Source organism: Passer domesticus, chromosome 2 (assembly GCF_036417665.1).
Source record: "Passer domesticus isolate bPasDom1 chromosome 2, bPasDom1.hap1, whole genome shotgun sequence".
NCBI lineage: Eukaryota > Metazoa > Chordata > Aves > Passeriformes > Passeridae > Passer > Passer domesticus.
The window spans coordinates 105387865-105401524 of NC_087475.1; the positions used below are offsets into that span (position 1 = coordinate 105387865).

Genomic DNA, 13660 nt, shown 5'->3' on the forward strand with positions numbered 1-13660 from the left:
TGCACTGATCAAGGAAGAGCAAGTTTAAAGTTGAGCTAAATCTAAAATTGACAGTACCTTATTTTGGAAGCTGCAATTAAAGCTTTCTCTCCCCTCTCACTGACCAATGTCATCTGAAGTTTGGGTCCACAGTTTCTGGAATAGTAAAGTTCTCCCACTCTACACAAACCTTATGCTTCTGTCTCTAGTACATTTAATAGATATTTCACTAGAAAACCCAAACAAACAGAAAAAAAATCACCTATCTTTCCATAGGCCTCTAAATCATTTCCCCAAGACTCAGATCAGCTCTGTGATCCATTGTGGTTATTAAAACATACTGGTAAATCTATTCCAAAGTCTCTAAAACTGGAATTTGATTAGGCAGGCTCTATTCTCTGAGGAACACAGAAGAAAACAATTAACTTGCAATTGCTATGGTGCATGACTATACATACCTGTAGCTCCCAAGGCAGTACATACAATCACAAGTAAGATAGCAAGATTAGAATTGAAATGGTCAACAGATATGTTCTTCTCAAGGACAACAGCATTTTCTGCTTCTTTAGGTTTCAGTTGAGCAATTGTATATATAAAGAAAACAAAGCATTCCATCTACTCACCTGCAGAGAGGTTGCCCTACCAGAAAGCTTTTGTTCTTTAAGTGAGGCACAAAACATTTTTTCTGATGCTGATACTGAACCCCACAAATTGAGGAAATACATTTATGGTTATGGGCTTCATTCATGGGCATACAGATCTGTACCAAATGATTCACATTCACTTGGCCAACATCCAAATATTCCGTTTATTTAGGCTGATGAATTTGTGACCCCTTCCTCCCTCTAGGAAACCTGCTCACACAGGTCAATTCATTGTGCTGCTTTTCTTAAATAGATACTTAAAACAACTAAGCAGATTAGATGGGGTACAAATAGCATTGTATGCTCTATGTAAATGTTTACAGGAGGGTGTGAATCAAAAAACCAGATTGACACTATCAACTGTGACTAAATAGTTTTCCTCTTTCTACACAGCAAGAAAAACCAAATTCTTCTCTGCAGCAACAGTCACAGTTTATCTTTCTGCAAAACATATTCTTGGCCTGTCTGAAAATTAAACAATTGCCTGCATTCCTGGCAAAAGATATTACCATGAGCTACAGGGCTTGTATCTGACAAGTATTATATTCCTACTAAAAAAGTCAAAAGAGATGATATGGCTGTAAGAAGTCTGCCTTGGTTGGAAAAATTCAGCTGCTGCTTCCCTTCTGGTTATGACTTCAGAGCCAACACCCAGCTTTTCTACTTCTAAGTGCTCTGACCCAAAAGACTGGCAATTTTTGCAGTGGCACTCAAACATCTACCCTCATGAACGTACAACAGCACACTGCAGGACCAGAATTTCTAAGTCCTATATATCCTCCATAGCATTGCTTATCCAGTGGCAACAATGAGAAATATCCTCCCTTTTGATCAGCAGGTCTCTTATTATGATCATCTACTGTCAGGCACTTGGACTACTAAAATGTTTCTCCAACTCAGTCCAACTGCCTGAAAAGACATGTCAAGCAATGTAACTATATCACTACACATTTTTGTGTAGTGATATAGTTACATTGCTTAAGCTTATATCAAGCTTAAGAGACATTTTTCAGACACAAAAATACTTTCACCAATGCTACATTGGTCATTACACCCTTCAAAGAAGGGAAATTCAGCACTATTCAAATATATTACAAAGCTATAAAGATGTATTTTTCTTAGCTGTGTGTTCTCACTTCTGCACAAGCTAAAGTGAATTTCCTATGGCAGGCACCAAGGCCCACTGCAGGCCCAGAGCACTGATCCTTCAGGTAACCAGTGTCTATATCACCCACACAGAAACCCTGGAAATCATCTAGAAATTAATCAACGCAGAGGATAGCTGGCAGCCCACTGTCACCTGTGCAGGAAGCACTGCCACTGACACACAGTAAACAGCCCCTCCCTCAGCTGATGCAGCCAAGCCAGAAAATACCCAGTCGCTGCCACAGAGACACAGCAAAGCTCCTGACAAGGACAGGAGCCATCCCTTCAGAAGGAGTTATTGCTGGATGGCTTTTGTTAAAAAAAAAAAGCCTCGAGTTCTTGACATTGACAAGCTATCTTACCACTTTCCTTTCTTCCATTATAAGACAGACTAGGTGAGAACACAAATTGCCTTAAATGCTTAGATCTACTTCCCGTCTGCAAGAGATAAAAGTACAGAGTGAACTGCTTTGCTTTATTTCCTTTTCTGAACAACAGACAAGTCATCTGTGGCAAGAGCACCTAATGAAAAGATTCTTTGATAGCACTGAACATACAAGAAAAATCACTGTCCACTTCTTTTAGAGGCACAGCAGTATGACTTCTGGCCATCCACATTTCTGACAGTTGTCAGAGAGTGATGCAGGACTGCTTTCAGAAAGGTCTCCACCATGGATTTCTATTGAAATACCATCATCTCGCCTCTCCTAGTGCCCTGACAGAACATCACCCAGCAACACCTATAGGATACAGGATTGAGTCAAACATGCACCGTTTTCATGGAAAACACCTAAATAATGTCTGTGGCATGGTAAGCTATCACCTGATAGGATGAAAGGATTCTGAAGAGGCAGTGAAAGCAAATCGTTGTTAACCAAATCCAGCTTGCAAAAGCTTCAGGTAGAGATTCATTTTAGGCTTCTGTTCAATGAGATCCAGCAGCACTGACCAGAAACAGTTGTCTGAGCATAACTATGATGTTGCAATCATTTCTCACAGACCTGCATCTTGCTACCGCATCTCACACCTTTCTCACCTCAAGATCAGACAGCTACAGTGCACTCAAGTGGTTTCATTTTAATCAATTCAAAAAATATAAACTGGCATCGACCATTATGCCTCCAAATTTCCACCTCCCCAATGGCAGCTTGCAGCACTTTGGAAACAGTCACTTCTCATCCCACAGAGACAAGGGGATTTCTGGTGTTGCAGCTGAAGAAAGGGGGTCTGACCTGTACAGTACACTGTGGGTTTTGAGCCTTTATGGCTGAAAGAGTATCTCTTCTTGTCACATTGTAAATGTTGTAATTGGCATTTATTTTCAATATACATAAATAAAAGAGCATCTATCTGTGCAGCTTTCTGAAAGAAGTTCTGAAAAGAAAATTTTTTGAATTTTGAGTGGACTTGGATATTCTATGAGGCAATCAAACTTTCAATATTCTCCATTTCCTAGTTGCTTGACTTTAAAAGCTTTGTTTGTCTTTCAAGGCTGCTCCAGGCTGATGCTCATTAAATTCAGAAAGCAGCCAAGTAACTCCACCAGCCATATCGTTGCTGCAGGAGACAGCCACTTTAGCACTTCCCACACTAGCTATGGGTGACTAAAAGTCCTCAGAGTAAAGTTGATTTTTAAATTTTTTGAACAAAATCTAAAGGGAGAGAACTCCAGAAAAATATTCAAGTTTTGAGTTGTCTACAGAAATTTCTTGAAATTCAGAGGTAACAGACTTTTCAATTTAAAATGGGACTCAGTCATTTAAAACAAAAATACTCCAATAGCTTGAACCAAGAGGCTTCAAGTGTTCTACAAGCACCTGGCACAGTTTACTGTGTTCAAATAACCAAGGGGTTTAGCATTAATTAATTTCAGAAATGCTACAGCTGATTACAGCACTAAGCCTGAACTGCAGGCTTTTTGCACACAGATACCCTGTACGCTTTCAGAATCTTCTTCAGCCATCCATCCAGTTTAAGACAGAGCATGGGCAGAGGGAACAGCAACAGCCAAAATCCACAGATTTGTATCATTGTGAAGATCTGTGATGAGTAAACTGAACACCAATAATGGAAAATTCCTTTATATTTTATCTAAACAAGCTCTTAAAGATAGAATACAAGAAAATTAAAGAACTCTCTTGGGGCAATAGAGAGGAATTCTTCAGGCTGTGGGGCAGCCTTCAGCTTTTCTCATCTCCCTGTCATTGCTTGTGATACCTACAAGGCCCTATCAGGTTAACAGATGAGGTGATACAACAACCTCCAGAGCCAGATGCACACAGGCAAGGAACACGCGCCACAAGCCATAGCTGTGTAAACAGGTGAACAAGATGGCTCCAATATTGCTAGGAGACACAGAAGGTGAATCAAGGGGTAAAACAAGAGGGGATCACCTCCAAGAAGCAGTGTAGGGAAGAGGAAATGTGCAGAACAGAAATGGAATGCTCAACTAGCTAATGGTATGAATAAAGAGGAAAAAGTCTGTCAGCATCAGAATTCAGTACAGCAGACAGTTCTATTCCTTTTCAGACTGCAAGGCACAACTTTGGGGCACTGTAACATGAAACACTTTCCACTCAGGCACACATGCTCATTAGCTGACCCCCTCAGTGCATTTTTTTCCTATCTAGGAATGAGGAAAGCTGCTCACCCAGCAGCAGTCAGAAAGCTGGACAGGGCTAGGATGAGCGACGGCCAGACACATAACGCTCAGCAGGCTTCTGGAAGGGAGTGATTTTCCTCTCTCCAGCAAGGAAAGCAGGATGGGCAGCTTTCAGTTTCAGAAACCAATTAGGCAGAAACTGCTATCAAAGCAATAGAGGGCCCTACCCTAACTGGGTTGAGAAACACCAGGTGGTATTATCTCAATCGCTTTGCCAGTTTCAACAGCCCCACTCATTCCTTCTCACTGAAGGCGCCCAGGGTGCCCTTTTCCAAGGCTCTTCCCACATACCTACCTGGACACCACACAGCATTCAACAGAACTGTCACCTAGACACCACTGCTACCTAAAAAGCAGTCCCTTTTATGCAGTGGCTCGTGGAATAGCTACTAAAAGAGCAACAAACTCAAAGACTTTATTCCTTCAGGAACCACTTTTAAAGAGCCATCACACTCTGTGAACAATACACAGCAACATAGGCTTACCAAGCTATTGTGGTTTCAGGAGATTTTACAATACAGGAAAAATCCAGTGAATCTAAGAAGAAAAGAAAAACTTCAACAAACCCCAAGCTTGGCACCACTGAAACATTCTTCTGCAGAGTCCAAAATGAATTATTACAATACTGTCCTTTAGATTTTGCAACCAAGAGTATGTGGTCAACATCAGAATTAGCTAAAGCAAATAAAACTGCCTTCCTCACCCTCCAAGTTGACAAATCCTGCATAACCAATTACAGACCCATGACACTCACACACGGAGCAAAAACTCTTCATGGCAAGTGTTAGCCAAGACACTATTTACTGCAGACCATCAAGACAATTGGCTACAGTCACAATAAGTACTGCTGCCTGCAAGGACTTGGTGTTACTTGAAACACATATATTTCCCAGAAGCTTAGAAGAAGGAAAAAAAAAATCAATTCTACAGTCATTAGATGAAAATTTTCAAACTGCAAACTTTGAGACTTCTATTTTTATACTGATATTTTTAGTCATGTGTTGCATGACTACCCTTTGTATTTCAGGATTATTTTTGTCCCATCTGAGAAACAAGGTACATCCGTAAGCAGTGTAAGAGCAACTAGGTGAAGAACAAAAGAAAACTTCAAGCTCCTATCTCTTCTCCTACTATAATGAGCAGGTTGATAGTATCAGCAAGTGGAAAACTGGAAGCTTAGCTCCCTCCTTTTGAGGGACAGGCTTAACACAAGGAGTACACACTCTTTTTTTGTTCAGGGAAAGCCTACAGACCCAGCAACACAGCCTCGCACAATGAATACCCCATTTGAGAACTATTTCAATGTAGAAATCCATATGGTTGAGTGATTTCACAACCACCAAAATATAAATAGAGAAATAAAAATAGTCAGTTTTCAGAAGACAGATGTATGGCTTGAAAGAGATACACGAAGGCCACAGGGTTCCTACTGTTGCAGAGATGTTCAAACCCTAGTAACATCCCTGACAGAGCAATGAGAGCAGCATGCATGAGAAGTCATTTTTCCCAATAGCCAAAGGAGAAGCAGCTGTTTGTAATCCTCTATCCTTCCATTCAAGGCTTCATTCAGTTACCAACTTCTGAGAACAAAGTATCATAAATTCAATCTAACAAACTGCACAGCAAAGAGATGAAAAATCCTTGCTCACTCTTTCCTCCCCATACACCTTGGGAAAAAGTGCAATCACAGCACGGTTCTAGTTCTGCTCCTCCCAGGAAACCCAAGGAACAATGAACCCTCCTCCAGTATTTTATGAATCCTTTTCTCATCCCTTAGATATATCCTTCCTAGGTAACTGTTGCAGTGCTCAGCCAAGGAGAAGCAATAGCTGCAAGAGACATCAGAGCAAGAGTGACTTCATCATCTGATTTCACCCCTCCTTACAAATGAGAGCAAAAAGGCTGACATCAAACAAGTCCGGTTTTGCTTCCAAAAGACCCACACCAAGACAGAAGCAATAAAGATGTCCCAGACACTCAGAAGATACCGATCCATCAATTTTCACCTTCCTCATAAGGACTCTTTTGTCCCAGCTTTAACTCAAACTGCCTCAGAAGGTAACTAAGTATCAGCCTATAAATATATATCAAAATGAAAGAGCCGACCTAACTCTGTTCACCACACAAGCACTGCACACTGGCAATACACAGCTTGCTACATCATGTGATAAGATGTTACCAAGACTCCGCTAACCAGTAAAATAAAACCTTTTTTGACACCCTGGAATTTTTCTCACTTAGAAAGCAAAGAAAAAAGTTAACTTCCCAAGCTGTCTTACATGGCTGGATTAACTGAAAATAGAAACTGCACTTCCCACAGAATCCTTGAATGTGGTTCTCTTGCTTTGTTCTGACATTTTTTCCAGACAGCAGAAGGACCAGGAGCACATGACTAGAGCGACTGGGGGGGTTATCACAAGTGCATGCGCTTTATGTTACGGCCTTTGTTTCTCCCTCAGTGTTATACACTTGGGATTGAATCATATTTGCAAACTTGTTAGTCTGCATCAGTTAGCACCCTCTTCACAGGCAAGCATCTGTCTAGTCTTTGACCTCAAATAAACGGGAAAGGAGCATCAATGACCTTTCAAGAATCGAGCTGCAGAGCCTGAATAGACATTTTAGTTGCCGAGTATGACAGGTTGAGGTCTCGCTCGGTTTAGACAGCCACCTGCAGAAATACTGGTCAACAAGACCTGCTTTCCAATCCACAGGCACTTCAAATAAGCCAGTAAATTAAAATGGAGTCACCCACAGTTCTCCTCCGTGCAGATCAATAATCCTTAATAAATACTAATGCTGAACCTGATCAAACCCGCGCTGTGGTGCTGCTAACATGGGTTAACTGCACCCGTGGTTTTGGGAGGGCTGCTGGCACACTGATCATGCAGATAGAAGGTGGAATACAGCCCCGGAGCCAAGTGCTCTCTTCGAGGCTTCATCCACAGTGGAAGACATTTCGGTGCAAAAAAAAAACTATCAAAATTTCTTATCTGTCAGAAAGCTCCCAATCTCCCAGTGCTTTGGCATGAGACACACAAGCCCCTGCGATGGATACAGGCATGCACCCACAGAGCCGTGTCAGGTGTGGCTTTACACGAATATCAAATGGATCAATCGAATGGGAATGCATATTGAGCATTCCTGGTCCCATAAAAATGTCATCCTTCATTTCCGTAAAAAAAAAAAGAAAATATATCTAAAAACTACACTGTTCATATGAATCTGGAAGAACAATTGAGGTCTTAATGTGAACATATTCAGAAGAGGAGTAAAGAAATTCCGTATGATAACCACATAGCTGATCTATAGCAACTCAGAACTGGGCCTTTTTGTATCAGCACAGGTTTAATTCATATTTTTATTTCATATAAACCAGCTAACCCCAACAGATAGAATACGAAGAACAGGCACACATTAAGCATTTCTGACATGTCTGTGCAGAATAAAGCACAGGCCTCATTCTTAAAAAATATTCCTCTGATCAGAAAATTGGAAAAATAATACCAAGCTTGACATGTGAGCCCATGGAGTAGTTACTTCAAAATAAGCATTTTCTTATGCCTTCTTCTGAGCATTTTAGCAGAGCCTGGAGGATATTAGAGACACCTTTTGTAAGCTCCCCTCCCCCTCCTTTTTTTTTTTTCTTTAATGGGCTGGACTAAAAGGTGCTCACACCCGATCTACGGGTGCATGGAAAAACCTTCCATGCTCTCTCCCCTTAACAGACAGGAGTGCTTTTTAAAAAAAACTCAAAAAAATACATCATGAACGTGAATGTCACGGTCATACCTGTGTGCCCGCAATTCGTTTCCTCCTTTCGGTGGGAGGAGGGGGGGAATGAAAAGGAAATACAGACTACAGAGCTCCCAATCCGTTTCACAAAGGGGGGAAAAATGGCTTTTTAATGAGCCAGAGGCCGCTGGCAGCGACCAGGAGCTAAGGACGAGGACAAACCCACCGGGATTTTCCGTCCAGCAGGCCCCGAACGGAGCGGCGGCGTGCGCCTATTCAAGGTTAATGGGGGGGGAAGGGGAGAGAAAGGAGCTGCCGAGGCCGGGGCTGGGGCCAGGCTCCCTTCGCCGCTCCCAGCCTGGGCGAAGGGCGGGGGCAGCCTCCCCGGCGCTCACCCCCACACCCGAGGGGGGCAGGATACTCACGGCTGACTTTCATGCTGCCGAAGGCCGAGGGCTGCTGCACCGGCTTGCAGCTCTCCGCGAAGGAGGTGGTCCTGGGCCGCCCGGACATGGTCTCTCCCGCTCTGCCCCAACGGCGATCACCTCTCTCCTCTTCCTGCCTTCGCCCTCCGCCTCGCCCCGGCGGGCCCGCCTGCCGCTCCCTCGCTCGCTCAGCTGCAGGAGACGGGTGGGACGCGCCACATGAAACGCCGGGACCCCCCCTTCCCCCCCCGGGGAAGCCCCCTCCCCTCTCGGTCTCTGTCGCCCGGCGGCTGCTGCTGCTTCTTCTCCTGCCGCTCCTCCTCACGCCGCCCGCTCCTCACACGACCATCCTTCCCGGCCGCGCCGGTGGGTCCGAAGCCGCCTCCCCCCGGCGCCGCTCCCGAGCGAGGGGGGTTCGCTGGGCCTCGCTGCCCCCACCCCGGGCGCCAGTCACATGGGGCGGAGGCTCGCGGCCCGGCTCCTCCGATCCCGCCGCCGCCGCGTTTCTCTCCTTTTATTTGCTTTATCTCTCTTTTTTCCCTTTTCTTCTTTTTCTTCCTTCTCTTCCTTCCCCCCTCCCAGTTCCTCTCCTTCCCCCCTCGCCTCTGAGGGAGGCGGCAGGCAACGGGACTATTTTTTTCCCTGGCGGAGGGATCTCGGGGCACCGCCGAGCGGAGGCGATGCGGCAACGAGTCGCAATAGGATCCGGTGGTGGCGGCGGGATCCGCGGCGCGCGGAGGGGGGTGAGGCGGCCGGGCGGCCTCGCTGCTCGCTGACGCTGCTGCTCAGTGCGGCGCTGAGGCGGCGGCGGCTCCGGCGGTGCGGCCGCTCATTGCGCCCGCACGGGCAGCTGGCGGCGGCTCAGGCACGGCACGCTGCACTGCGGGCGGCGGCTAGCGGCGACGGCACGGGCCATGACGGCGGCGCCTTCCCTGCTCCTCCTCAGCCCGGCTTCAGAGCGCTGGCGGCGGTGGCTGCTTTTGCTGCTGCTTCCCCAGGCGCCCAGGGCACATAGGACTCGTCCGCCCGGCTCAAGTCTCCCGCCGGGCCCCCCTCCCCGTTCCTGACGATCAGTCCCTTTGTCCCCGCTGCTCCCTCCGCTGCGTGCTGGGCTCCCGCCGCTGCGCTCTGTGCGTGCGCCAAAGCCGCGCAGCCGCCCGTGCCCGCCGCCGCCCCACGCTGCGGAGCAGCCGTAAGCGCCGTCTGTGAATACCCGGCCGAAGAACCCGGCGCGCCCGCGAGCCCCCGGCCCGAGGCCGATACGGAAATGCCCGAGCCTTCTCGGGGCCAATCCTGAGGCCGTGGCAAGGATGCCTGTAACTGGCCGGAACCAATCACGGAACCACCGCGGGCGCGACCGATTCTCCCCGAAGTGAAGCGGAGATCCAATCGGAGCACGCCGCCGCCGCCCTAGCAGCGCGGGCGGGCGGCCAATGGAAAGGAGGGCTCTCTTCCGGCCATCGCCGGGCCAACCCGAGTGGAGCCGAGGAGGGAGAGCCAATCAGAGGGCGCGCTGCCTCCGTCACCCAGCCCTGGGACGTCTTCAAGCCGCAGCCCGAGGAGGAGCGCGGCCGCGGGCTGCGATTGGCTGGCGGCGATGAGGCCGCCTGCAAGGGACCAATCGGGAGGCGCGGGGCCACGGGCGCGCCCGCTCCCGACGGGGCACGGCCGCTTCCCTCTGTGGGGGCCGGGGGAGGGCAGCGCGCATGCGCAGCGCGGCCGGGCACCGCCCCTCAGGCGCGTCCTCGCGGCTCATCCCGCCGGGAGCGCGCTTGGGGCAGCGCGAAAGGAAACCCGAAACTGCGGGGTTTGTGCCTAAAAGCCGTCAGGCGGGGAGGTGTTGCGGCTCTGCTTCATTGAGCCGTGAAGGAAATGGCGCTGACGCGCGCAGTGCTGTCAGAGCACCACAGAATGGTTTGGGTTGGCACGGCTCTTCAAGGGCCTTGCGTTCCCACCCCCCTCCTTCCACTGGACCAGGTTGCTCCGAGCCCCATCCAGCCTGGCCTTGAACATTTCCAGGGATGGGCCATTCACAAGTCCTCCGTGTAGCCTGTTCCAGTGTCTCACCACCCTCATGCAAAGAATGTCTTCCGAATATCTGATCTAACCCTGCCCTCTCCCCGTTCGGAGCCATCCCCTTTTGCCCGGTCACAACAAGCTCTGGTGAGCAGTCCCTCTGCAGCTTTCTGGCAGGGGACGGGAGGCTGGGACAGTCGTGGATGTGGTTCATGAACCATTCTGTACAAGCTGGGCCAGGCAGGGGAAAGAAGATCAAGGCTCTCATGGAAAGTCCTCGCAGTTCAGCTGTTACCAGCAAGGCTTCCTCACAGGAAACATAATTTGTATTGAGGCACTGAACACCCTCAGGTCCCACTGACACCACAGGTAGATTGAGCTTGGCCCTGGCCAGAGTTCCAGGCACTGTTCTGGAAGAACTTGTCCTTCTTCAGGGCTCTGGAGCATCCCTGGGGACAGCAGCTCCCAGCCCTGGCACAGCCAGCACTGAAGCACTGCTGCCTGCTGTGAACTCGGTGGAATTACTCGGCAGACATCAGCAAAAACTGAGCACCGCTTGCTTATGCCATTAAAAAAAAGAAGTGCTCTTGCCAGAATAGTTTATACCACAAACAAAATAACTTGGACTAGCAGAAACATATTTTGCCAGTGTTAGAGACTAAGACTGCTGTTTTCTTTTAAGGCACCAAAATATTGCCAGATTTACTTTTTTTGCAGTCGTGTTCTGAACACCATTGCTGTGTGACCAAACAAAGACCTGGCCAAAGGCAGCTGAAATTCATCCTTTACAAGAGCTATTTTACAAAGCAAAAAACAAACCCAGTCTCTCAAAATGGTTCTGTTCAGTACTTTGCTCGCCCTGGGGTGTTGGCTTGCTGGAAGCCTTTTTTCTTGCCTGAAAGATGATGAGTGGTTTTACCTACTACAAAGGCCATGGGACTGTGAGACATTTGATTCTCCAGGATCTACCTGTGCTGCTCTGTACAGCTGGGAACCTGACAGGTGAGAGTGGTGTCCCCCAGCAAGGGCTAAGGGACACTGAAGTCCCAGCATGGGAGTGGTTCTGCAGCCACCCCAAGCCACCCTACCATACTCATTGTTCCAACCCCCCTCTGAAGCACCACTGTGGCAAATGTTACTTAGACACGGCTTCAGTGAGCTGCCAACAGTGAAAATGAGATTTTCTCTCCTGTTTGGCAGAGCAGTTGTCAAAAATTAGGGTTACAGATTAGGTTAGCTCTCTGAAGAACATTCTTACACAAAGCAACAAAGTAAATGTGCCACCAGGCAGTGGCCAGCTCTCTTGTACCTGAAATGTACCACCAGGCATTCCAGTCATTATTTTTTCTGGCTTTGGGCATCAAAATGCTAACACAAATCACATTTTCTTATTTTCTGACTAAGTTCTTTCAAATTACTACGTAAACAGGATAACTGACTTAGGAGAGACAACCGAGCTTTGTTTCTTGACGAAGTTGGCAGTCTGAAAAACAGCAGGTGGGGGAGGGTGAGCTCTTTGCTTTTCAGCATTTGCTGTTACTCATGACAGTGGTAAATAAAAATCAGACCGATGCATAATTTATACTGATGGTGCCCATTTGAAAAATGTCCCTTAAAGCTCTGTAATGAGTCTACAACCTGATAATAAAAATGGGAAATCAACCTCATTTCCTTACAGAGAACAAGCTACTTCATGAAAATAAGTTTGTGCTTGTCCTCCTTTATCTGATATACCCATTCTCTAAAATCACCCTGTTTCCTCTTCAATACCAAAGTAATCTATATCAAAACCACAACTTGGTTGCTACAAATAACACTTTTCTGAATACCAAGCCTACCCATGCACAGGGGGAATGCATATTACAAAACCCCCAGCTGCAGTATTTCATATTTGGCAATCCTGCACATATTTCCATTTCATAATTAAGCAACCAAGTCTTCAAAGCCTGTCCATTCAAGTTGTAGCATCTTCTCATCCACCAGGAAACCACAACCGTGTTTTAAAGGCAAATTGTGATGTATTTGAGGGGATGGAAATGCATAAAGCACCTCCAATTTCTGTTAGTCTGTTCATAGATTCTTTCCTTAACTAAGACGACTCTCGGAAAAGCCCTAAACACACAATAAGGGCATCTATTAAACTTTCATCCTCAATGTGAGAATCATGAGTGAGCTAGTTGCTTTTTTAGACTGAAAGATTCTCTTTTGACAACATTGCAAAGTCCATATTTATTTTTGGTCCCTTGGCTGATGAAATGACCTCCCTTTAGAATCTGCAAATATAAATAGAATTGACGTTTTAATGATCAGTTTTCACAAGCTATTATAATCCAGCATCCCAAGCATCAATGTTGTGCCAAGTCTGGATGCACGGGGCAGTTTTACCCTGCTGTGTCTCTGTAATGTGCAAATGCCCAGGGAGCTTACCTGAATACATGAAGTGTCCGAGAGAAATTACTGAGGTGTTATCTCCCTGAAATGCCATAAGGTGGCAGTGAATTGGAAAATTGGTACAATTTCTGGGTAGAACAAAGCTCTAAGGAGTTCAAGAGAAGAGTAGGGCAGGGGTTTTGTTTGCTTGTTTAGGGGTTTTCATTTGTCTGTTTGCATTTCATATATCAACAATAAACTTCAGTCATTCTAATCAGACACTGAATCAGCCTGCTCCAACAGGTAGACATGTTCCAGCACAGTAACTCCTGCTATTTTCTTTCTCCATTGCTTCCTTTTCAAGTGATCAGCAGGAAGATTTTCTGTTTGCTTACCTTGCAGCTCTTGCTGGGTTGTTCCACCAGAAGTCATGGTGACAGGCCTACCTCTCGCTAGTCTGATAAGGACGCAATGATTCAAGGCTGTTTTGAACCTTGCTATGCTAGAGAATCTAAATTATATTAATGGAGCTACAAGTCTTGTATCTAACTCCTTGATATTGCCAAGGCAATTATCCAGAGAACAATTTAGTGAGACATTATAATGGCTTGTCTCTTGTTTGATTGGCATGGGCAAACTCAATAGTTATGGTTGAACTTTAACTTTGCTTTTTTTTTCCAGTG

At 46.6% G+C, this 13660-nt stretch overlaps 1 protein-coding gene across 2 annotated transcripts in view; it reads right to left on the bottom strand.

Moving 5' to 3' along the window:
• GSK3B (glycogen synthase kinase 3 beta) overlaps window positions 1-8831 on the bottom strand; it is a 149412-nt gene extending 140581 nt beyond the window's left edge. For both annotated transcript variants that reach the window (XM_064410275.1, XM_064410274.1), the window contains exon 1: window positions 8592-8831. In XM_064410275.1, the coding sequence (XP_064266345.1) occupies window positions 8592-8679 (88 nt within the window). In that variant the 5' untranslated portion in view covers window positions 8680-8831. The remainder of the gene's footprint in view (window positions 1-8591) is intronic.
• Between the last annotated feature and the right edge of the window lie 4829 nt (window positions 8832-13660).